The sequence below is a fragment of the Scardinius erythrophthalmus genome (genome assembly GCF_964197995.2).
Source record: "Scardinius erythrophthalmus genome assembly, chromosome: 25".
NCBI lineage: Eukaryota > Metazoa > Chordata > Actinopteri > Cypriniformes > Leuciscidae > Scardinius > Scardinius erythrophthalmus.
Window position 1 is genome coordinate 16574179 of NC_138245.1, and position 27118 is coordinate 16601296.

The 27118-nt window shown below is 38.2% G+C and overlaps 1 protein-coding gene across 2 annotated transcripts in view; it reads right to left on the reverse strand.

The window, feature by feature from the left end:
- suclg2 (succinate-CoA ligase GDP-forming subunit beta) overlaps nucleotides 1–27118 on the reverse strand; it is a 140852-nt gene that overhangs the window by 37442 nt on the left and 76292 nt on the right. For both annotated transcript variants that reach the window (XM_081357815.1, XM_081357816.1), the window contains exons 8-9: nucleotides 25418–25579; nucleotides 22689–22831 (exon numbers count right to left, since the gene is read on the reverse strand). In XM_081357815.1, the coding sequence (XP_081213941.1) occupies nucleotides 22689–22831; nucleotides 25418–25579 (305 nt within the window). The remainder of the gene's footprint in view (nucleotides 1–22688; nucleotides 22832–25417; nucleotides 25580–27118) is intronic.

Below are 27118 nucleotides of genomic sequence, written 5' to 3' on the forward strand. Positions count from 1 at the left end.
ATTAAGTCAAAAACGGACTCTATTCTACTAAACAGCAGAGCATAATATTGAAAAGAAAAAAAATATTTATAATATTCAATTGAAATGAAATAAATTTGACTATTTAGCAATTGTTTTAATGCCTGTTCAAACCAAGGATGATAAGGTTTTAATAATCATTCTAATTCTAATTCTAATTCCACAGCAATAATGCTATATGTTATAGGTGGTGTCCTCAACATTCAGGTCTGGTTCCATTGTGCAACCCCAACGTTTCATAATTCAATCAATTCCCAATGGACAAAATCAAGTCTCAATCTAAATTGTTCTCATTAAATATGCAGTTTCAGACATAACGTCATATTATGGAAGTAACATGAGTTTTTAATGCATTTTCATGTTGATTTTTATAGAGGAGCAGCAGAACTACAAAGATCAGGGTTAATGTCTAGCACATGGTTGTGTTTCATTGGAAATCTTCCCTGTTGAGTGCGAAACTGAGCATTGTGGCGGGCCAGATAGACAGAAAGTGAGGGCTTGACCTAAGTTACGAGAGACAGCGTGCTTCAGCAGCCACGTAATGAAAGAAACATTTCATGCGATTCTCATCATCTTTCCATTACAAGGCAAAAGAGGTGTGCTGATCAGACACAGGGCTGATATCAAACCAAGCCACTGCAAGCCAAATTACGCTGACAGTAATCTCAGTAAACACCTCTCAGCATGCTTAATCATATCAGAGAGAGAGAAAGAGAGAGAGAGAGAGAGAGAGAGACCGGCATATAAGTTAAAAGTATTCAAACGCACTCATAAAACTACACCAAATCCAATTAATATGGTTGCAAAACTTGAGTACAGACCCGATCTGAGGTTTACAGTGATGCGGCTAAATGTGATGTGACGTAAAGATTGAGGAGCCTTGGGTGAGGGTGATGAGTCTGTCTGCGTGCATCAGTTTTATCATACATCATTAGCTTAATTATGGCACAGGCCCAGGCCCACAGAAGGTCACTTCAGGACCAGGGTCTCCACATGGCCCCCTCCTAATAAAGAGAAGTACGAGAAACTGTAGCTAAAGTATCAGCCTAAAGGCAAATCAAGCTCTAGACTGAGATGAAGATGCGAAGAGAAAGAGGCTTGGAAGATTATGGTTTATTGATGTAAACAACTAAAAAAATCCATTGGCACGTCTTAGTAGATACTGGCAGGGAAATAAACCACCTAAACGGAACAGAAAGGCGCTTGTGAGGCTGAGCTTCCAAGAGGCAGAAAAACACAAAGTTCAACTATTTCAACAAACGCTACCTTTTTGAATATTTGAACATGGGAATGGAACGGACTGGCCAGAGGGAGCAACAGGACTTTTCCCAGTGAGCTGGTCAACTTTGGGCCAGCTGCTAAAAACAAATGCATAAATAATATGTGAATATACAAAGAATCTTACAGAAGAAATAAAAATATGCTGTGTCCTAGCAGGTAACTTTTCCCAAGCAGTAATGCTGTATTTCCCATGCCAAGTCTCCCCACATGCTGAAAAGAAGAACTTTTCTTAGAAAAACTTAGTAAAAAATGTCAAATAAATGGAATGAAAAGTCCAGGATTTGAACCAGTCTTCGGAAATTCCTTAAACCACCTAAATATGTTTCACATGTTGATGATTTATGTTGTAATTTGTGCTGTATGTATTACCAAAAGTGATTCATATGAGTTGATCGGTTTAATCATAGTGTTCTGAAGAGACACAATTTCTTTGTATGATGGAATTTCATTTAGGCTTTTATCCATGCACATGATCAACGCACACACAGTCACATCAAACATGGTAAATCACCCATGCTTGCTTGAAGCATTAGAACCAATGAGGTTTTTTGAGTAAGAAAATTATGAAAAAAAGAAATTTGCAAGGGAATCAAATCGAAAACCAGTGAATTGTTAATCAAAACAACTTGCAGAATTCAAAGATAACCATCCCTACAAACTAGACAGGTATCAACATAAACAGGTAGGTCCCATGACATGCCCTTATCTGCAAAACATCAACACAATTTGTGAGGACCAATGTAAAATCTCAGCCCTGAAGTGAGAAACTGAGAACTACTGCAGAAGGCAATAGTTTGTATTATGCATATGTGATACATATAGCGTGGGATGATGTGGTGGGACGGCTTTAATCTGAATCGATTAAAACAGTTCTGCTCTCCATTCTCAAACCATCTCTGCTTCAGCGGTCTCACAAATAAACAACCAGATGATTATTAAATTACTGAGGTGAAATTTACATTCCACTGCAGTGCATGACTCACATCTAACTTAAAGGCATTTTGCACGTTAGTAAGTCGTAGCTGGCAATGGAAAGCCTTTACTGGCGGAAGTTCAGATATAAGGCTTACTTGGTTCATTTTAAATACGCAATGGTTATTTGTAAATGCACAAACGCGAGCTAACGCTTGTGGCTAGCGCTCAATAGTGGGTCATTAGCTTAAAAGCTGTATCAGTACATAATGGAGAATTGAAGGACATCAGTCAACTTTCTGCTTCATGAAGCTTGTCTGAACAGCCATAATGTCATTGATTGTAGCCAACAGCAAAGAAGGAGATCTCTTGAACATATTCATCAATGCAACCCTCATGCTGAGGGCTTTGAGGTGATTGTGGCAACAAAGAACGCAAACATCTGCTTCATTGCTTCTGAACAAGTGATAAACCGTGAGTGTTCATGCCGTAAGGTGGTACATTAGGAGTGGATGAACGGTTGGAAGCAGGATGGATTGGACATGCTCATGACGATGCAACAATGGCCAACAGAATAACTGATTCAGAATAGCAGAATAATTGATTATGGTCTTAGATCACTTAATAAAGGCAACGTCAACCAACTAAGTTGATCTAAGACCATAATCAATGAAAACAACAAAAAATAACATATTCTGCTGAACGTAGCAAACTTTCAAAAATTATGAAGTAATACATACAGTACATATATGTAAATACACACACACATGTTGCGTTTCCATTTTTATGGGGACATTCCATAGACAATGTTTTTTTTTATAATGTATAAACTGTATTTTCTATTCCCAAACCCTAAACCTACCCATTAGCCTACAGAAAACTTTCTGCACTTTTACATTATCATATTGCAAATTAACATTGCATGATTTAAAAGCCGTTTTCCTCAAAAAAATGTCCCCACATGGATTTTTTTTTTTTATTATTATTCTTTGTGGCCATCTCTCACATGCACAAACACACACGTTTCCATGTTCTATGGAGACGTTCCATAGACATAATGATTTTTATACTGTACAAACTGTATATTTAATCCTCTATACCTAAACCTAACCCAAAATACAACCCTCACAGAAACCATTCTGCATTCTGTACATTTTCACAAAATATCATTTAATATGATTTATAAGCTGTTTTCCTCAGAGGGACCAAAAAGCAAGCAAACAAACAAAACGACACTTCTTTTTAATGAAAAACTTTTAAATCAGTTTACTTTATATAGCAAACACTGAAATTAGGTTAAATGTTATTAATTTTGTCTCACTTTGTAGTTTTTCCAAGATAATGGGTGTCCGTAATGTTTGTTTTATTGCTTCAACCACTTGAAAAAGGTTTGTTTCCCAGCTAAAGACAGTCATGATGAAGCCTTTATAGAGTCAAACTCATTATGATTAGTGTGATGATACAAGGGAAGGCATCAGAAATATCTAAGTGGTCTCATATTGTCCACCTCCATGCATTGCACTGGAATGCTAGCCTTGCACTGAACTCAATCAATGGGGAGCTAAATAGACAGCACTGAATTTACCAGGATTAACTGGAAACTCTTTGAAATGGTGAGCTACTTTAGAAGGACTGTGCATCATAACCTTCCTAATGTTCCATTTAGCAACTGAGGCAATATTCGCCAACTAAATAGTCTGGGGTATCATGCTCGAAATTGTCAACCGTAGGTGTTCATGTAATGATGGAGGTGCAATGTAAGGTTGTGGAATGAAAATTGGACAAATTGGATCTCATCTTTACGCACCCCAGGATCCAAACTCCATCCATTGTTATTGTTATATTAGCAGGGAAGGATTGGACACGATCCACGCTAATGAGCAAAATGAAAAACCAATCAATGCACTGCACAGTCTGAGTGTATAATTCACTTATTAGTAGGAATCAGTAGCTACGTTCACATGCTGCCTAATAATCTGACTGACAGCTCACTCGGAAAATCATCAGATGGAGTGCAATCTAAATGTATTTCTACCCAAATGAAAGAGGTGGTGCAGATGTTAAATAATCCATTAAATAGAAGCATAATTGTGATGTATACTACCTTCATAACTGGATAAAAACATATCTTGTGCACATGCTAAAAGCAGTGCAAAATGACTGTCTCCCACCAATCTCTAATGCATAATCTCATCCAGAGATGATTTGAGGATTGGAGGTTTATTGAGTAAAGTTGGCAACATGAGAAGAAAGCTTGCTTAGCATATTTTTAGATATGTTAAATATGGCAAACACGGCAATTATGCACTGCAGTGCCATGCGGAGTCATCTAATGTCTTTAGTCAGCGGATTGGGTGGACCATTGACAGGACTCACAAGCTTCTTTCTGTTGTGTATAACATTGACAACACAAACCATACAGAATATGCAGTGCAAAAGTAAACGTTGCAGATTTCAGGGAACATAAACAGCAAATTTAGAACCTCCAATCGGATTGAATTGATTCAGATTTTTCAGAGAGAGATGATCATAGCTATTCTTAATATTTTAATAGTATAATATTATTAACAGACCATTTAAACGTGTGATTTACTGTACACTGCATTTTAGATTTTTCTATTTATTATTTAGTTAGTTAGTTTAATTATGAATTCTAGAAGGCTGTTTAAAATTCTGTCTGAGAACATAAGACATTTAAAGTGTTGCTATATAAAATGCTTTCTCTCATCACAAATGGGGCAAATATTCATGTTGATTATGTAATGCAGGCAGAGGTGAAGGTCAGGTAGCCCTCAGTAAAGGACACACTGATAAAACCGAAGCTTAGGATTCTTTATGAGACAGTCTAAGACAGAGTTACTAATAGAGAGACATTTGAAGTGAGAGCAAATGTCACATAATTGAATTATGACACACTGAGTTGGGTTTTATCACAACAAAATTCAATAAAATGCCACAGGGGATCAGAGAACTGAGCAAATAAATCTTTAAAATGAAAATAATTAAAAAACAAATCAATTCATTCATCGGTTCCTGCCTACAAATGATTAGGGTCGGTAAGATTGGTTCATTGTTTTTGAAAGTCGTATATTAACTCTTTCCCCGCCAGTGTTTTTGAAAAAAGTTTCCAGACACAGCCAGCATTTTTGATGATTTTTTCACAAAAGTTTCATGGCCCTTTTGTTCTATGAATATCTGGACATGCAATATATCAAAAGAAAGAATAGACCCTCTGCTTTAAAAAAAAAACAAAAAAAAAAACTAGTTTTATCCTAGCTTCACACATTTTTTTTTTTTTTCAACACTTGAATGTGGGTTTCATAAAAAAGCAACATTTTGAGCAAAAAGTTGAGAAGATCAAAGACTATGTCTGGATCATATTCAGTACGATGATCAAAACATAGATGGAGTAGATCGAGTCCATCACCACCCCTAATGCTTCACAGTCCTGTAGCTCGTCCTGGGTCGATATTTCATTCAGTAACATTAGGCAGTTTTGATTTATATGCTGTTTAATGTTGATAATTGTGTTATTTTACATATGCATATGATTACATTTTCTGCATCTTCTTTGCATGTGTTAAGATCAGGAGATTCTTCGGTGCTCTTTAAGAAGATACATAATAGGGCCCCCTACCGTATAACAGTGAAATCACGGAAAGCCCGTCATTGGCGGGGAAAGACTTAAGGTGTATTCACGCCATGTCGTAATTGCCGCAATTATGTAATTTCACCAAGTCCTCGTAGAGCTTGCAATTACAGCTTGTAAGACGGAAATGGTCTGAGAGACTTGTACCACCTGACCACTGCAGATTTATAACACCTCTGAACAGAACGTCAATGCTTCATCTGGATCAACGCAGCATTATGCTCACCATGTCTGCATTTAATTAAAAAGTACAGTAAAAAGAGCAATATTATTAACCCCTTAACGCCCACTGTCGCGAATTTGCAACAAACCCCTTCCATTCAGACTGCAGGCGAGATAGCGTGTGTTTTCCCCCAATGCCTGTTTGTGCACATTCGATACATACCTGGGAACCTTTTGCATGCACTGGTTTCTCGTAGGAGCGGTCGGAGTGGGAACTACATCCGGTTCACCGAAGCTAATATTTTGGTTTGCAAAATCCACATATCAAGGGCGCAAATGTGGAGAAATTGCCCAAAATGAGTTAAGTTGTGCTAAGATAAAAATATGTACCAGCTTATTGATTGCTTCTATAGCTATGTTATTCATATAGGCTTCATGTGACGAATGTTTTTTACGTACTTAGTAGATTTCTGTTTGTAGCAAATTTGCGACATTGGTCCATAACGGCTGGATTGGGCTAATGGCTACATATTATAATAATGCTGTATTAAGATGGTTTCAGACAAAAAAAAAATATTTTTTTTATTTATTTATTTTTCCACAAAAAATAGCATGTTAGGATATAACACTATAAGAATATATAATGTATGCACTGGAGAAACAAGGAAAGAGTTAAACAGAGTGTAACATGGAATATATAAAAACTACTGTCAATGTTAGGGAGTAGGAGAGTGTTTTGTTTCTTGCTGTTGTCAAGATTCATTAATTTGTCAATTAAAGTTTATAAGTTCTAACAACTTTGTGCCATGAATAAAATCTACATACCTGAGATGGGAAAATGTGTTTTATTAATTTTACCATTTTGTAAAAAAATTACCCTAAATGCCTGTTGTCGCAAATTTGCAACATACCAAAATTTCTATTTATTTGTTGTGCAAAAGTGAAATTGATAATCTCAACATTATTTACCATCTACTTAAAGGCAAAAACACACATAATTTTTTTTTGTTATATACAGCTATATAAATTCAGGCGTTAAGGGGTTAAATATTATTACAATTCAAAATAGCTGCTTTCTATTTTAATAATTTTAAAATGTAATTTATTCCTGTGATGGCAAATTTTCAGCATCATTACTCCAGTCTTTAGTGTCACATGATCCTTCAGAAATAATTCTAATATGGTGATGTGGTGCTCAAGAAACATTTCTTATTATTATCAATATTGAAAGCAGTTGTGCTGCTTAATATTGTTTTTCAAACATCTTTTTTCAGGGTTCTTCGGTTGAATTGAAGTTATTTGAAAGACACTGTCACTTTTGATCAATTTAACGCATCCTTGCTGAATAAAAGTATTAAAAATCTTACTGACACCAAATGTCTGAATGGTACAGTATATACTCATTTAATATTACAATATCTGATCAAATGTTACCATAAAAAAGAGACGAAAAGACAAGAAAATAGGGAAGTTGCGAAAGTAAGAAAGTTTTTTTTTTTTTTTTCTCTTCACCAACGAAATCTGACCATCCCTTGTGGAACATCTGGTGATGAACTAAAAACTTTCTCCAGAAAATATGAAACTTTCAGCTCACCACACATACATGCTTTTCAATTTTTAATGGTATCGTGTTTCTGAGTGGAATGGAGAAGAAAAAAAACAAACTCGGGCCTACTGAGAAGAAATGGTCTGCAGTTGTGCTAGAGGGAGCGAGAAGTGCTGGGCCTCGACAGACTCACTTCATTATGGACTTAACTCCCTTTGGTCCCTGTGAGGGAGAGCGGAAGATGAGACTGACTCCGAGAGAGAGAGAGAGAGAGAGAGAGAGAGAGAGAGAGAGAGAGAGAGAGAGAGAGAGAGAGAGAGAGAGAGAGAGAGAGAGAGAGAGAGAGAGAGAGAGATGAGAGGGTAGAAAAGGGAGAGAGGATGGGAAAAAAAAGAGAGAGTACCGCTGTATCTGGGACAACCGTTGACATGACAAAACGGTTCTCTACGCAATAACAGTAAAAGAACGACTCAATTAGTGTGGCTCCTATCTCGGCTCCTTTATCGATCTTCTCCAGATGAAGAACAGCAGACGAGAGAGTTTTCAATCAACCGCTACTTTCTGAAGAAGGGCAGAGGCGAGGTTCACGCCGGGTGAAAATCCATGGCTGGAAATATAAATAAATATGCAAAGCATATATACAAACGATTGGTAGGCAGGGTGTGTAGGTTCGTCTGACCCGATATGTCACAATTGAAATGCCTCTTCTTTCACGGTTGTGTCGTATACAATTGCTGGGCCTGAGTCGGACACGAACGGAAAGTGTCCCTGCGGATAGATCAATCGGACAACTCATCAGAGGCAGGGGGCACTCAGGACAATTCAATCCCTTTCAAAATTAACCTTCAAGATAAGAAGAAAAAACCTCGACTGCTGGATACAGCGCTGCAACGCCCCCAAAGGGAATGTTTTTCGGGTTTCATGCCGAGTTTAAATGCTACAGCAATCTCTTCAAACGAAGTGGAAAACAGCATGTAATGAACATAACTGAATTCGTGACCGTTCTCATGGCGTAATTTCAACGTAATTTTTAGGAACCAGTGGACAGATGGTTTTAGTCTCAGCGGTAATACGGAAATTTTCATGCGTTTTTTTCAATTTGCCGACAACATGCGCTTCCCGTAATTCACGCCGCCCTCTTGGTTAAGGAAGTAATGGAGGTGCAAATTTTCAAGATATGTGCATATGAGAATTTATGTTTCTATTGCTACAGATGTGTGTGTGTAGGCGAGTGTTGTTCTGGCATCGCCATCTGTCCCTGGCATTGTGTGAGTGATTGTGTGTGTGTGTGTGTGTTTCTGGAAGAGCTCTAGGCGAGGACTCATCTGCTTCATCAGGCCTCCATCAGTCCTTTGACATCGGAAAAGAACAGCGACAAGTGCCCGAAAGCCCAACAACGCTCCCTACAGCTGCGCACCTCACAGACACCATCTAGTGTGTGTGTGTGTGTGTGTGTGTGTGTGTGTGTGTGTGTGTGGGGGGGGGTGACGGACATGAGCTAAAGGAACATGTCTAACATCATTAGATGAATATCTTGTACCTCTCTTAGGTATCTGAAGTCACCCACACACACACACACACACACCCACACAAACAAACACAAACACACAGTCTCACAAACACGCTCACACATTCACACACATACTCGCAAACAAACAAACACACATAAACAAACACACACTCTCAAACATACTCACACACACAAACACTATCTCCCACTCTCTGACAGACCCAATCACACACACAAACTCACACTCACTCTCACACACACACACACACACACACACACACACACACACACACACACACACACACACACACACACACACACACACACACACACACACACACACACACACACACACACACACACACACACACACACACACACACACACACACACACACACACTCTCAGTCTCACACACACACACACACACACACACTCTCAGTCTCACACACATACAAACAGTCACTCACACACATGCGTACTCTCTCTCTCACACACACACACACACACACACACACACACACACACACACTCTATCTCAAACTCTCTGACAGACAAACTCGCACACACACAATCACACTCACACAAACTCACACTCACTCACTCTCTCTCTCTCTCTCACACACACACACACACACACACACACACACACACACACACACACACACACACACACACACACTATCTCAAACTCTCTGACAGACAAACTCGCACACACACAATCACACTTACACACTCACACTCACTCTCTCTCTCACACACACACACACACACACACACACACACACACACACTCTCTCACACACAGAAAGTGACTAAACAAGACTAGGATATTTCATCATTCATAAAACCCATCAAACAAACCCATAACTAAAGGCTTCCTAACTAATTTTTTTCCTTACGACGACTTCATCCTCTTCACAATGCTCTCTCGGGCCTTGGAACGCATTATCTGGCAGCCATTGATAAATGAAGTAAAGATAAAGGAAAGAGGAGCTCCAGGTTGCACATCGATACAGTGCCTTAAAACATGATCTAACCTAGAGAGAGAGAGAGAGAGAGAGAGAGAGAGAGAGAGAGAGAGAGAGAGAGAGAGAGAGAGAGAGAGAGAGAGAGAGAGAGAGAGAGAGAGAGAGAGAGAGAGAGAGAGAGAGAGAGAGAGAGAGAGAGAGAGAGAGAGAGAGAGGGACAGATAACGAAGAGCTCGGGCATAGCGGTCTTCCTTTGAGCCACGAGTGTAATGATCGCAGGAATAATTCGGAGGAGATAGCAGGGAAGTATCGGATGAACATTTTACTTTGCGCCCTCCTGTGCATTGTACGTGCTTGTGTAGGACAAGATCAGATTTAGCATTTGTATTGGACAGCGATACACTCAGGAATACAACAACAGACCTTATCGGGCCGAGATTTGTGTCGGAAGGGAAAAATAAAGAGACCCAAAGGAAAAACTTCATACACCGCGATCAATACCTAAACCAAATTAGACAAGGGTTTAAAACACCAGAATTGCACTTAATGAATAAAGTGTAATCTACGGTAAAGGATGGAGTGATGGTAAGCTTATCTAATTTCACGGGGATGGTGAAGCAAGATAAACCCAGTATCCTTCATTATTTCACAACTTTAGTATACAGATAACAAGTTAAGTTTGGGACAGATCCTACAAGTGTCCTTATACATGAGAGTAGAGTTAAAACGATACCAAAAGTGTTAGTAGTTGATACCAATTCAAGTGAAGTTGAACCATTTTTTTTTTTATAGTAATATTATATTTAAGTGTCATTTATTTTTGTGATGGCAAAGCTGAATTTTTAGCATCATTACTCCGGTTTTCAGTGTCACATGATCCTTCAGAAATCATTCTAATATGCTGATTTGCTGCTTAAGAATCATTTCTTATTATTATCAATGTTGAAAACAGTTTTTGCTGCTTAAAATTTGTGCAAACAGTGATTTTTTCAGGATTCTATGATGAATAGAAAGTTTTTAAAAAAGCATGTATCTTTGGTAACATTATAAATGTCTTACTGTCAATTTTGATCAATTTAATGCACTCTTTCTGAATAAAAGTATTAATTTCTTAATAAAAAAAAAGTTACTGACTGTAAACTTTTTAATGTTAGTATATCATTGTTTCAATAAAAAAATATTAAGCAGCTCGACTGTTTTCAATAATAACAATATTACAGATTTTACTGTATTTTTGATCAATGCAGCTTATATATTTTTGTGGAAACCATGATTAAAAAAAAAACAGCTTTTATTCAGCAAGAATGCATTCAATAGATCAAATGTGATAGTACAGACATTTATAAAAGTATTTCAAATAAATTATTTGAACGTATTCTTAAAATAATACTGAAAAATAGATCACAAAAATATTAATCAGCAAAAACTGTTTTCATTATTGATAATAATAATAACTATTATAAATAATTGAGCACTAAAGAATAACTGAGCACCGTTCCAGCATATTGGAATGACTTTTAAAGGAACCTCTATAAGGCCAGTGCTTGGTTGCATGATCTTTTCTCAGCGCATAAATGGACAAGACGATTATTTGCTTTTCACAGCACTGCCTGCCCGTCAAACGTTTGAGGTGTATTTATGCTCAATGTTATGACAAACTCTCATGCACGGAGAGATTGTGTGAAGAGACCATTAAAGTGTTCCATGTTTGTACTTCTGTTGAGTATTATGTAAGGTCAATGATGGGGAGATCATTAAACAAGCCACATTTTGTCAAATACAAGCGAGTTTGAGTCCAGATCCTGATCGCACCTCGTCACCCTATCATGTTGTATCTCTTCTCTTAAAATCAGGAAAGTTGCCAAAAGAGCAAAAGAACGACGTCTAAATGTCAGTGAACATCTTCCAGCACATGGACCCACGCACACATTATTTAAACCAGAACAAAAACAACAATGACTGTACATGAGTGGCTGTACTGTTCTCACACTGATCAAAGTAAAAGGCTAGATTGAGACAGACAGCAACCTTTCTGACAAAATAAAATAAAAATACATGATCCATTGTAAGCAGATCATCAAATGCATCTGTGGAAAGCCTCTTTATTGAGGTCTTCCATTAGTCAATGACAACCTGACCAACGGAGACGCTCAAACTAATTGGATATATAGTACTCTATGAAGTTTCTGAGAAAAAGATCACAGACCATGTAATATCAAAAGGTAACATTTATGCAGAACACCCTCGTCTACACAACAAGCGTATTATTCTGCATGGCGGTCATTTATGTATTCATCTCTTGTTATAAATCAGGCTTTCTGACTAAAAGGCATAATAGAATTTAATAGAGATCAAAGAGCACTGGATGATGTGTTTGGAACATGGACATGGACATGAGCTATGTTTCCATCCAATGTTGCGAATTTAACTAATGCTCAAAATTAGCCTGGGTTTCCCCATGCTGCCTTGCGCGCAGCGCAATTTTATTCACGCTGCTAGGCAGCCTGGACACCATGGACCAGATTTTCCCCTCAAAAAGGGAACCAATCACAGAACGGGGAGGGAGCAGCAAGACGATGACGACGTCTATGCGACACACCGAAACAGTTTGTTTATATCTATGGATCCAACATGGCATCAGACGCGAAGTTACCTTTCGATGCAGCCTTAGATAGTGTTCTAAGTAGTTTAGAACGCAAGTTTATTTCGTTTTCTTCCTCGTCGAATTTCTGTCGCTCTACATACGTCATCTGGTATAATTGAAACGATTGGCTATGAGCTACGTACAGGCGCATTTGATAGACATTTGTAGCGTCCAATAAACGGCTCTGGGCATTCGTAAACCACGCCTCAAATACGAGAAAATGAAAATGTGGTTCCCAGACCACGTCTCAATGAGACGAGGTCTGACGTTAGCCAGGCTAGCTCAAAATTGGAATATCGCATAAAATATTTGCGGATAAAGCACCGTTTCCATCCAGTGAGTCGAAGAGAACAAAATCGTCACTCCCTGATAAACTGGCGATAAATATCACTAAGAAAAATGGAAGTTGAAGCAGTAGGAGAAGCCATTGTATAATAATTTTCGTATATAATATATAGTGCTGTCAAAATGAGCGCGTTAATTTCTCAGTTTTTTCATTAACCCTGCAAAAATCTCCACAAAAAACATTAATTGGCAGAACTGTTTCCAACATTGCTAATATTAAAAGATGTTTCTTGAGCACTAAATCCAACGCATTCTCATCCTAGGGCGTCATATACTGACGCTTTTGACATTTTGTCTACATCCAACGCACATTGCTTTGTTTGGTTATGGGTAGGTTTAGGTCTGGGGTAGGGTTAGGGTTAGACCGCTAGGAGGCGCCTTCTGGCCCATATCTATCTGCGTCTCATATTGACGCTAAAGGGTGCCATGTGCGTTTCGATGTAGACGAAATGTCAAGAGCGTCAGTATATGACGCCTTGGGATGAGATCGGGCTGCTAAATCAGCATATTAGAATGATTTCTGAATGATCATGTGACACTGAAGAAAAAATGCAATGTAATGTAATGTAATGACACACTTGTGGTGAATTAAGCAGTTTAAAAATGCCAGGAGCCTTAACTCTTTACTGTTAATGTTACCCAAATATACCAATATATAACTGGCCAATGACTGCAAATCACAGTTTATTCTCATCTCGTCACTGGTTCAATATAGCAGAATGTGGACTTAACAGAGAGGTTGTGATCTCACCACATTTCTTCAACCCAATAAATCACTTTCATCTTCAGCCCTAAGACTCGGACCACTGCAGTGCAAAAAAAAAAAAACCCAGAGCAAAACCGACTAATTAAATCATGAGTCATTTTACAGTTTGAATCCCCTCTAAATCTGCAAAAAAGTTCTGCTGTGGAGATTAAATAATTACCTGGACTTAAAACAGAAAAACTATTTTTCTACTTCCAAGAGATCTTACTGAAAATCCAATAGATATTGCCTCATTCGGAAAAAAACAAAAATGCAGGATTTGCATTTCTGAGCACATTTCTTTCCCTCCCAAATTTGCATAACAAGCTCGCAAACCCCCTTTTTTTTGAGAAATGCCTTACGTGAAGAACATTTTCAAAACAAAACAAGCATGCTCCAGAGACCTCATGCACGCAAGGCAATACTGAAAGTAGCTTCTATGCTGCTCGCTTGCTAGCACATCAGAGCGAACAGCGCTGCGTTTTATTGTTTTTTTGTAAAGCATCATCCATCATTCTCATGGGCGGGAATGAAAGTTTTGAAACAAGTGTTGACATTATTGGAAAAGCGAGAAAACTCCCGACCACTTAGGAGCTAACTTGTTTTGCGGGACTACCTAAACAGGTTATTACTAGCGAGTGAGGTGATCACATAATAGAAAACATGCTCCACGTGTTTATAGACTGTAAAAAAAGATGGACAACGCCCCTTCGCTCTCTTCCATTCATAGATATATACACTAGATGTCGCCTGGGCTACGGCAGTTCATTGGAACGAATGCGTCAATAGAGCCGCCATCTTGGAACAGGGGAGCCCCTCCTCTTTAATGCATCAGCGTCAATGTAGTAGGCAAAGGACTAACGGAAATAAAATCACCATGAATGCGATTTTATAGTTTTTATGGTTCGTTCCAATGGTCAGACATGTATTTATCGTTGAGTCCAGAGAAAATTTAAGGTTTTGATAATAAGATAATTACTCCTTTTTCAAAATATAATGCATAGTGCTAGTAGGCCTAAGTTTATTAATCACATTCTTCCACTTGAGTAAACTTAGAATAAACTATCGCTATATAATATATCTATAAATGAGCAAAACTTGGCCACTAAATATTTAATATTCAATTATTTTAATGATCACAATTAAAGTTTTAATTTTATTAAATTGAACAAGCGCAACATTCAGCATTCAATCAAATATTCGAAAAGATGTTTTATTAATAATAATGTTATTTCAACATAATATGTGTGCGTGCAACAAGCAAGAAGTGCATTTGTAAATCCGGTGCATTGATTTTTATTAATAAACTTCTGACAGTGTCGACTCGCTGCAGAGATGAAGTTGACGATCGCCATCTCCGTAGTGAACGCGCCTATAGAGAGAAATGCACATAATGGATTACGTAATCAGAGAGTAGCCTTTTTCTTTCGTTTTGAATTATTTCGTTTAAAGACATATCAAGCTTTGTATATTTGATGTATTTCTCATGTCTGTGTGAGGCATACACTGAATTTCGTCAAGTTAGGATGAGATGCGCTCCAGTTCACGTGCAATGCAAGTGACCGCGCGGGCGCCTCCATGATTATATTAACAGACAATTTGTTGATGAATACAATTGATTAAAATTAAGATACAATTTATACAAAACGAAATTCACTTTAAAGAAAGGCTTTAAACAGTTGACATTTTCACAAATTCCAGTGTCCTTCCACACCTCCATCCCCAGTTTGCAAGGAAGAAACAAGCCCTTGAGCCCACTGTCCTTGTGCAAAACGCACACATACATAAGATTTGTGGAATTCTATGTATAATAATCATGGATGTACTGTTTGAAGATTGACAGGGAGAGGACAAGCATACTATTAGGACTGTACTTACAGGTTACGTCACACTGTTTTTTTTTCATTAAAAGGTTTGAGTACAATCAGTAAAAAAAAAAAATCAAAAGTTAGGAACAACACAGCACAACACAGCCAAAAGTGGGTATTGAGGATCAACTCCTGCATACTGTACATTTTAAACACAAGGGTTATTTCAAATAATATCTAAAGAGTACAGCACATTCACAGTTAATTTTCTGTGCGAGAATCTTCCTCCAAACAGAGAAATGTACACTTAACATAAAAAAACAACTTGACTACTACCATCCACAGAGTAAATGTAATCCCATGCTGTCTGGTTTAGATTTCGTTCGTGTGAACATCCATACGCAGCACAGAAGTCCGGCATCATCCATGAATTCGAATTACAGGCGGAGATAGCAGCGTTACCTAGCTAATTCCTATGACAAGTCCCCTGTTCAAAGATGGCGGCGCTTTTGACGCATGTTTAGAACCCCAAGGCAACATCTAGTGTATATATCTATGTCTTCCATTGATGAGAACTGAAGCCGCCAGTGTCCCGATATGGCGCTGACATATTGGAACTTGAGTCTGCACAGTAGCGATCTCGGGACCAGACCTGCGTTGTGAGCAGGAAGTAAAGCCGCGAAATCAATGCTCCGCCCTCACTCTCGCAGAATGCACGCAGGGAGAGTGCATTCTGCACACTTTTTAAAAAATTGATTGCAGTACGACAAGAGGCTTTGTTAAAATAAAGTAAATACAATCTCCTCAGTCCTCCGAAGATCCCGAAAAAAATATCCGTTGGTGCTTCAGTGACTTCTTCGCTCAGAGAACCTGTCAATCACAGCTGCCCATCATGACGTTATACCACCGCATCACGTAACTAACTAAAAAACAACTTATTTTTGAAACAGACACTTGAACTTACATCAGCGTGATAAAAACAACAGCAAATTTAAGTAACCACTTTTGGAAAAAAGATATTTGAAGTGTAATTTAATTGTTTAGTTGGTCTCACATCCTGTTGAATAACACAGGGAGGCGGGGTTTATGACCTATACTAGGACCAGTCACCGGGGGGCGATCGAGACGTTTTGGCTTCACTTTTCAGGGCTTGTGCGGCACGCTTGGTTCAGACTGGAAGCCGACTGGCTCAAAATGATACAGAACTGCGGACGCCATTCAGCCCGTATGTGTAAAGTTTAGTTATTGTTTGCTTATGTATTCTCCGCTGTTCCTTGAGCTTCAGCAGCCCGGACACAAAATAAATGTGTCTCCTGCCAGCGAGGCATCGTTCTATCAGTCAGCATTAATGGTCTGAGAGCAGGGGCCGAGGATCTGGCAATGCGGGGCTCAGATGAGCGTGGTCCGGGGCCAGACAGTCAGACGCAGGGGAAATGAGCTCCATTACTAAGGTGGCCATGTTGGGGCTGGGAGATTGGGCTGGCTCTTATTGCCTGTGTTTGGAACAAATGGGAAATGTGATTCCCCCGGGCCCCAGAGAAGAAGGGACGACTGATCATTATACACTAACATCACCAGCACAATGGAGATGACAAGGGCATGGAGGCCCCAAAGGATACAAATGATGGAGTATGTGCAAGGTGGGAGCGAGAGTATATTTGTGTGTTTGTACTCGTATATAAAGGCCAGAGTCGTGCCTAATGTTGAGCAGACAGTGGCGCAGACATTAATGAGGAGAGCAGAAGAGGCCTTCTCATCCCACAACTTTCACCTTTCTCTCACTTTTACATTACCCTACCGCATCTGTCCATGCCATTTTCCTCTCATACTTGCATGCTGTCCCCATGCTCCTGTGAGAGTCCCTGACCGTGAACCAGGACAGAACGAGCCAATAGGATTTCCCAGCTCAGCCACTGAGGATGTTGAATAAGATATGAGTGATTCTGGAAACAGAGCAGGTAGCTGTTCAGGAACAATCAAAAGAATCAAATTCAGAATCAAAGAGGTGCAAAAAGTATACATGAACACCTCAGGGTTCCCACACGTTCTCCATTTTAAAATTTCATACTTTTCCAGAGCATACTTAACATGTGGTAAATGTTTTAAAATCCAACTCTATGTTATATTTTGAGTCAGAATCTCTTACTATGTATGCCATATGCTGCCAAATAACTTCCGGAAGATTCTTAAACAAATCAATTAACACCAACTCCAGACAAGATCAACGCACAGCATTTTATTAAAACGGCAATGCTTGTTTTAGCAACATTGTTTAGCCAAGTCTTCCAAAAGAGGTAGTCTATGTGGATGTTTCTGGTCCCAGTAAATCTCAGGTGACCTGAAGACAGTTCTGTTGTGAATTATTGAATTCTTTCATGTTGCTGTATTAAAATAAGACATTGCTATGGTTGTTTACATTAACTTTAATTATAATACGGTAAACTGTAATACTGTGAAATATTATTCCAATTTAAAATAACCGTTTATTGTAAATTTAAAATATAATTTTTCCTGTGATGACAAAGCTAAATTGTCAATGTTGAAAACAGTTGTGCTGCTTCATATTTTTGTGGAAACAGTGTCATATGATTAATAGAAAGTTGAAAATAACTTGTTTTATATACTTATCCATACCTGTAAATTCCTCAAAACAAATTCCATACTTTTCCATATTTTTTCAAACTGCGCAAGAATCCTGATGTGTTTGAAGTGACAGATTTTGAGAAAACATTTTTTGCATCCATTTACAATTACAGATAAATATAAATATTAATTATGAATATTAAATATAAATAAAAACTTCGGGGTCAAAAATATTTGTACAAATATTAAAAGTGACAGTAAAGACATTTATAGTGTTACAAATGTTCTTTTGAACTTTCTATTTGAACTTAAAAATGTATCAAGGTTTTCACAAAAATATTAAGCAACTCAGCTGTTTTCAACATTGATACTAATAAGAAATGTTTCTTAAGCAAATCAGCATATTAGAATGATTTCTGAAGACACTGAAGACTTAAAAGTTCAGCTTTGACATCACAGGAACAAATTACATTTTAAAATATGTTTACTAATTTTTCACAATTTCAAAGATTAAATAAACCTTACATACCCCAAACCTCTAAATGGTAGTATATAAAATATAATTTGTGAATAACTTGCTATAAATGTTATTTAGATTTATATTTGTTTATAAATAGTATTCGTTATACTGTATATGAAGTGTACATTCTCAAAAATCGTAACTTGTAAAATCTAATAAAAATTTGATTTAATTTAATTATAAACATTTGATCTGTTTTGATGTGGTAGCATATAGAAGCTGAATTAAACTATTTTAGATGATAAAATAAGTTTTCAAAACTTTTAATCTCATTAAAAAAAAAGTTTGTTTGTGGACACTTTATGCAGTTATGTCATTGTTTGGATTTCAGTGCACGTGGACCGATTCTGAGAGAGGCTGGCAGATTCCCCAGTCAAGCACCAGCACCATTTCGGAGGCATATTCAATTCCATGATGCCTTGAGCAAACATGTGTCATCTCTAGTATACTGTAGACTGATTGAGCTATAGCTCCAAGATAACATATTAATGTGCTGTACAGGACATCCAGCATTCATGTACACAGTGCGTTGACCAACAGAACTGACACACAACAACATTTGTTTCAGATTTACCTTGCAGCAGCCAGCAAACAGTATCAAGCTCCAGCCCTGGCTCCTAGTTAACCTCAAATACACATCACACAACCCGGTGCCGCAGCCTTCTCTACCCAGGGCAGGTGAAATCCCCACCGGTCACAATTACCCAGCAAAGCACCTTCATCAAACATCCAGTGCCTGGGAGCACGTCTGACGTGCCACAGCCCTAATTCACTCCCACTCCAAACTACACTGCATCGGGACCAAATAGCCATGAGCAAAAACATCTATCCATCCACGTCTCCCACATCTAACTTCGAAGGGAGGGAGTGGGATAATAGCGTTGTTTAGCCATTGCCATTTGGATTCAACTAGCAGGTGCTTTCGGCTTTTTCTAAAACCGTGGCAAATGTGAAATGTTTTATTCATGTTCTATGATAAAACTTTGCAATGTACTGTGTGTGGTGCGTATTGACAAGGTTCAAAAATAAAGAGTTCTCCATCGCTCTTTTTCCACATTTCAGTGGCATAAATAAAAACCCAGAATAATGGTTATTAAAGAAGACTGACTTATGTGATCCAAGTGTTACAAAATGTGTCCACTCTGCACGCACTTCCATGGTACTGCGTTCATTTATCAACCTACCTATTATAAATACAAATAAAGAGGCAGGAAAAAACTGGGAGTTTGCCCATGTCTGATGAAAACAGGAGAGAAACTAAAAAAGCAAGAGTGGGTGTTCAAGAGTCCCTCTACTCTGAGTTGCCAGGGAAGGTAGCTTTAGTGGGTAAGAATAAAATAAATCTTGTTTATCAAAGGAGTTCATATACACAATGCACTTGCCTCCTTGCAGACTTTAAAGAAAGGGTTTCACAGAATGACAGTACATCAACTTAAACCTTCCATGCTTCAATTTTTAAGTCCACAATAGTACAACACAACAACTATAGCTGTACTTTAAAAGAATTCAAGTTCAATCGACAGCATTTTTTCGCATAATGTCGATTACCTCAGACATAATTTTACTCATCCCTTAGCTCAAAACAATTGTCTGCATCTTGAGGGTTTAAAGAAAAAAAAAAGGTCTTACATTAAACAATATCTTCATAAGTTACTTAAAGGGATACTTCAGTATTTAGCATTAAGCTTTGTATTAGTAGAAAACCTGTAGTATTTTCGAATTACCGTGCTTTCCACCCTCATATCCCCCTGAGACGAGAGATTTATGTATTTTTTGTCTGGAAAAAATCCTCCGATGACGCAAAAATCGTAATTTTGCGTCATCGGAGGATTTTCTGGCCAGAGGCTAAAGACTACAGCCAGTAGAAGGCGCTGTTCCGCATATTTTCAACCCGCCCATAGAGGGATCTCACTCAGTGTCCGCTTTGGAAGCAAAGCTAGCAGGCTCTTGTTCTGTGGAGAAAACTGAGTAGTAGGAGAAAGCTGAGTAGTAGGGGTTACCATCCTCCTTTTCCTGGACTTGTCCGGCGGGCGAGATCGTTCAAAATGTCCGGGATTCGGGCAGTGAAGCAAGTGCATTGTGGGAGTTGTTGTCTTTCATTCACATAAGCCAAAAATACATTTTCTGGTTTTTCTCAGGCTAGAAAGCTCCGAATTCAAAAATGTATTCACATTTCTTGTACATAAATGACCTATTTTAAATACACATTCATCTTTCCAGAGGTGAAGTATCCCTTTAATGTAAACAAGAAAGTTACACATTACTTCCTTTCTTGATATCCTTTCACAAACATTGCACAAAAGTTCTCATTGGCAACATAGTTTGAAGTTAGCTATAACTTTACACAGGTTAGTAGGTAATTCTTTCACAGTTGTCTCATGTTAACACATATAATATTTATGTATTTTATGTCACTAATGGACATTAATTATTTTCTGTAGTAATCAGCATTATACATCAACTGCTGTTAGCTAAGCTTATTTTGTATTGAACCCCAGAACATTCTTTAAACTAATACAATCCTATACTAGAAGAGCGGTGTACCTCAGGTCTCAGTTTTAGGGCCATTTTTATATCTTTTTTACTTTTTTTTTTGACAGGTGGGGATGGGTTAATTCCGAACGCTAATCAATTGGTAAATTAATGAGAATGATTTGAAGGAAGCAAGGGAAAAAAACAAACAAACCAAGTCCCAAAAACAAACAATCCAAACATTACCGATGGAAGATAGAAGGCAACTGCGTATTTCATCCCGCCAGAGGATCCAATAATTAACATTCCCATTAATATTCCTTCCACAGAGCCTGGGTGGCTCTGAACGCTTCTGTGAAATGCAAATTGCTGTACATAGAGGCTTCAGAATGGGAACTGAATGACTGCAGGGGAGGGCTGCCACTCTACCCCAATAGAGCTCAGAAATTTTCAGGTACCCCATTGATGACAGGAGGGCAGGAGACAGGAGGAGACTGGAACTTTTGAGAAATATTCAACACGATTTTTCTGCATTACTTATCTAATCAAATATAATTCAGTCAGCAAAAAAATATTAAGGACATAATAAGGACATAAATCCTTATTTTTGTCAATTGTTTGGAACAACCATTGGTTTGACTTTCTGAAAAGGGACAAGGAGAAATAACTTTCATAGTGTTCTTTGTTTTCCTTTGCTGATCAATTCATTGAAAAACAAAAAAGTGTATCTTTTATCTGAGGAGAACAATATCACTTTTTTCATGTACGTAGTGTTGCTGCTTTGGTCTGCTATACTCAAAAAGCAAGGTGTGCCATTAAAACCCAGAACTCCTGTTTACTGATGCACAATGAGCATGATACTAGATGAATTCCATGTTTCACATTATTGTAAACAGAGTTCTGTTATGAAGACATCAGTGTGCATCCCGAATACAAACACACTGAGTTGAAATCTAATCAGGTGCGTATTGACATGTGTGCTTACAACAAATACAAGCAAATTATCAGCATCGTGCCAGGAATTCCGGTCAGCTTCGGCAAAGGATCATTATCTGAAAAACAACTCCACAGCTCATAAAAGCTGCAAGCTAAAGGATCTTGTGCTCCAGAGCGAGTAATCAACAGGAGGAGGACAGGAAGTGTGTGTCTAGAGGAGAAAAGGATTGGTGAAAAGATGAGTTATGAGGTGTGTGTGTGTGTGTGTCTTGGTGTGTTTACAATTCCAGAGCTGAAAAGTGTGACTGTAGCGAAGATATTGATCAGAGCACAAACTCGTAATGATGGTAAAAAGAACTGGGTTCGGCCGCAAGCCCAGTCTTTTGTGGTGCCTAAGGAGTCAACAAAATCTCAGACGGAGAAAACTTCAAAGAGTGGAAAAGTAGAGCTAAATTGAGAACTGTAATGAAGTTAAAGGACAGCAACTTTTTTATTTCTTATCAAACTCTCAAAACACCTCTATATTAACCTTTTATGGGGCATTTCAATTTTTGGTTTGGATCAACATACCATTTAGTCATTCATACCTTGGGATCGGCAGTGAGAAGCTTGAAGGCTGCGTACACCTGATTCTCCTTTACACCACCACCCAGGTCCAGGAAGTTAGCAGGCTTTCCACCATGTAAGTCAATGATGTCACATGTTGCCATAGCAAGGCCAGCACCATTAACTGTGGATACAGATCATTTTTCAGACATTAAAAATGAAAATTGTATCATCATTTCTTCACCCTCATGTCATTCCAAACCTGTACGACTTTCTATCTTCAGTGGAACACAAAAGGAGAAATTCTTAAATAATGTGCCAGTCATTCTTTTGTAGGCAATTACAATGAATGGAGACTGGAGCTTTCATGCTTCAAAAAGCACATTCTGTAAATGCTCAAACTTACACACTATATTCCAAGTCTTCTGAAGCTGTGTGATACATTTACATTTTGAATAGATGGATATTCAACTAGTTCTTACACTGATAACCAAAGCGTTCGGTTAGTTCTATTAATCGGATAAGTGACATTTGTGAAAGAATCACGGGGACCAGTTTTGTGAATTGGATCAATTGAATCATTGAAAAGACCAGACTCAAATGATTTGTTCATGATTCAGACATTGCTAACTCTCTCTTTTTAGTGAGCAACAACCTGTTCTTCAAACAAAATTACTCTATGGAGTCATATGAACTGTTATGTAGCGTTTAACATTTCACAGCCATAAAATCAACCTTATTACATTGAAAAGAATTTTCCAAGAACAATGCTGTTATTATAGCCTGACTACTTCAGACTTCCTACTTCCGCTCAATTTCATTTCGCTTCTGTAGTCAGTCTGAGATAGCAGCTTATCTTTCAGTTTTCCATCGGCCTTCGAACGGCTGGGCCAATCAACAAACAGAGGGCGGGCTGAGAGCCGTGACGTAGATGCTGATTGTACCGTGTATGCGTAGATTTACTTCACATAATCTGCAAAAGTCGTTCACAGCCATGTTCACTCCGGTATTTCGCTCGATGGTTTTGTTTTCGCATCATACATGTGTTTACAGTGGAAGTTAGATGCGGCTGAGCATGCGCATAACACACGCCATAACCAAACGTCATGTGATTGGCTTACGGGTAACCAATGATTTTAAACTTCAGACAAGCGCCCCCTAGCAAGAGAGAAAACACTTCTCTATTATGCCATTCCAGACTCTGTCTACAAAACAAAGTGAAGTAGCAGAGTTTGGTATTACCAGGCTACTGTTATTATACTATGCTAGGGAATAATGTCATGTAGCTTTTAAGTTGTTAAACTATTTTACTGGAAAAATCGTATGAGCAGTGCTGACAACACATTTCTGTGCGATTTTGTGTCCGTACTGTGTGTTTGTGTGTGCGTTTGAGTGGGACAGATACCAGGGGAAGAGAGTATGTGCTTTCTGTATATAATAAAATGTAATTTTGTGGCAAAAAACTAAAATAATTTGTTGTTTTTATCCTATAATTACTATATTTATTTTCTTGGTCATTGTGGGTTTTGGTTCTTTTTGCGGTTGTAGTCTGAAATAACTGAAATCATTTGATATTGAACTGTAATGCGGTCAAACCTGCCTGGAACAACGTTTCCCTGAAAATAAATGCAAACATTAGAACGTTCGTCAACCAATCAGATTCAAGCATTCAACTGCCCAGTAGTATAACATTTTATAATATTCAATATAACACCAAAATATTCTTTAAAAAAATAATGTTCCATGGAAGAAAAAAGTCGTACAGGTTTTGAATATGAGTAAATAATTATAGTACTTTAATTTTTACAAGCTAATGGCTTTAAGTTGCTTCCAAATCATGGACTCGTGTTATACTACAGCCTTAGCCATACAGCACATTTACAAGAAACGCACAGGCAAAAGCGAATAAAAAAGTAATTTGAGATCCCAACCCCATTGAAAACACAACTCAGGCTCTAAATCTGCTACCCACTGCTTTCTAAGGAAAGCAAATTGTGTTTGGCTAAAAGTATACGGGGTGTCAAGAGTGGTTGTAGTATCTGTGTTAGCCGGCCTGGTGAGCCCCATCTCGTGCTTTGAGTTGAACGGCAGCCAACTGATTCAGCCATTTCCTGCTCATCTCACCTCTCCTGGCTTCACACATCTCCTCTTATTCTGTTCTTCAGTGCTGAGTTAACGTGTTGGCACAGGCTTTGACACTAGACTCAATAAAGTGAAATTCAGCTGAACAGCTGTCGCTTTGCCAGTTTACAAAGCTTTTAAGGTGCGAACTAACTGCGAGTAAATTGTGCGTGAGTGTGTTTGTGTCTACACGACAAGGTCAGTTAGAGTCACTTCTGCGCTCGTCTTGTCTATACAGCTCTTTCTTGGTGCTTTACTCTGAGAGCGGCGTGATTTATAATGAGGGACCACTTAAATGTGTAGACTAACAATCATCTTGGTTGAGTCGTTTTCCGGAAGATTCCTGCTAATTAGAGCCCATCGGTTCAGGCAGGTCCCTTATGGAGCTGTTAGAGAACTGCTGGAGATGATGGCTGGATCGGCGCCCATTTGGTAACAAAATCCTGTTCTCAAGACTAAAATAAAAGCGTTTGAAACTACTAAGAAGAGCATGTCTAAAGCTGGATTTGTCTAAAAATATCCCTTGAGACACGAGTGTGAGGTTGAACAGGTTTCTGAAACCTTTGAAATTTGAAGAAGTTTTGAAGAAGTTCATCTGGCATGTCGTTTATCGTTTTAGCTAATGTACATATGAAGCATTAAAACAAACCAAAACAAGCTATGTTTCCGTCCAGTCCGATGTACTTGAGGTCATATTTGGCCGCCTCGGTCTCCGTGGGGTCGCTCTCCGCTGTGTCGTCCATGGCGAACACGGCTTTCTGTCTGAACTCAGCGTTGTCGTCAAAGTTGATTTTGGCATCGAAGCAAACGACTGTGGACAGACAGCAGAAGACAGTTAATCATATACTGGCATATACATTTATATTTTACAGACCTGTTCAATTTGTTCAATGTGCTACCTTGATTATGTGGGAATATAGCACAAAGATATCATATCTTGTCAAGTAACTGAGCGCTCTCCTAGTAAAACAAACTCAAGATATTGATAAAGCAAAGAGGACCAAGTAGTTGTGGCTTTTGCCAACAAAGTCGCATCAAGAAGATGTATCTTTCCAATGGCTTTTCAAAGCATCTGTTATTATACAAATATGGGGAGCGCATGCGGCAAATTGGCAATGGCAGGTCCTAACTGAATAATTTACACTGAGTGAAAGGGAGCTGCATATGTGTAAACACAGCCATATAGATCTAATGACAAACCTGCATCGTTACGACACGATCTTCACTGACACCATACATACGTCTATATATCTAATTTTATACAGCAGGACTATCTTATTCAACAAACACAGATGCTGTATAAGAAAATTAGCTTGGGGAGTTTTCTGAGACTATCTTGGCTGTATGTGACCAGACCCAGCAACTCTCTCATTTGTAGTGTTTTGCAGCCTCTCGCTGTCTCCAGAGTCTGCAAGGACCCAGAACTCACTAACAAAGATAATCTCTGTAGGGAAGTACACTGGGTTCACTTAGCTCTTATCAAACTCAACTGTACACTGTTACAAGGAGATTTTTTTACTTACTTTTGCAGAGAACCGAGTCAAGCCAGCCAGACAGTAACAAAAAACTAGATCAGTTTTGTCCATCAAACAAACTGACAAAACAGTGTCACAGCTGGTTTTTTTTTAAAAATATATATTTAATGAAAACATGCAGCTTAGTGACACATTTGAAAGCACTTAGTAAGTAGGGGAGACAGATTTTATTTTGTCACTTTTTGACAAGTAAAAAAATAAAAAGAGAACTAACAATGCATCTTAAGACAGCCAAAGCAATTTGGAGACTTTTGTTTTGAGGCTGCTGGAAAAATATCACTATTAAATGTCAGTGTCAGTGGTGTTTCCTAACAGACTCACATCATCAAAAAAAGAATGCTTGAAATAAAGACACATACAATCAGAAATACAAAGACTAAAGAACAATAGAGAAATGTACAAAAATGAAATAAAATATAAAATAAAATATAAAATAAAATAGTAACACTTCACAATAAATTCTTATTTGTAAACATTATTTAATGCATTGGCTAACGTGGATTAATAATGAGCAATATATATAGTAAAGCATTTATTAATCTTTGTTAATGTAAGTTAATAAACATAATTGTTCATTGTTTGTTCATGTTAGTTCACAGTTTATTAATTAATGTTGAAAAATACAACTTGATTTCAACAATGTCATAAAGTAATGTTAAAAATGAACGTGAACTAAGATGAATAAATGCTGGGAAGGGAAGGGAAGGGAAGGGAAGGGAAGGGAAGGGAAGGGAAGGGAAGGGAAGGGAAGGGAAGGGAAGGGAAGGGAAGGGAAGGGAAGGGAAGGAAAGGAAAGGAAAGGAAAGGAAAGGAAA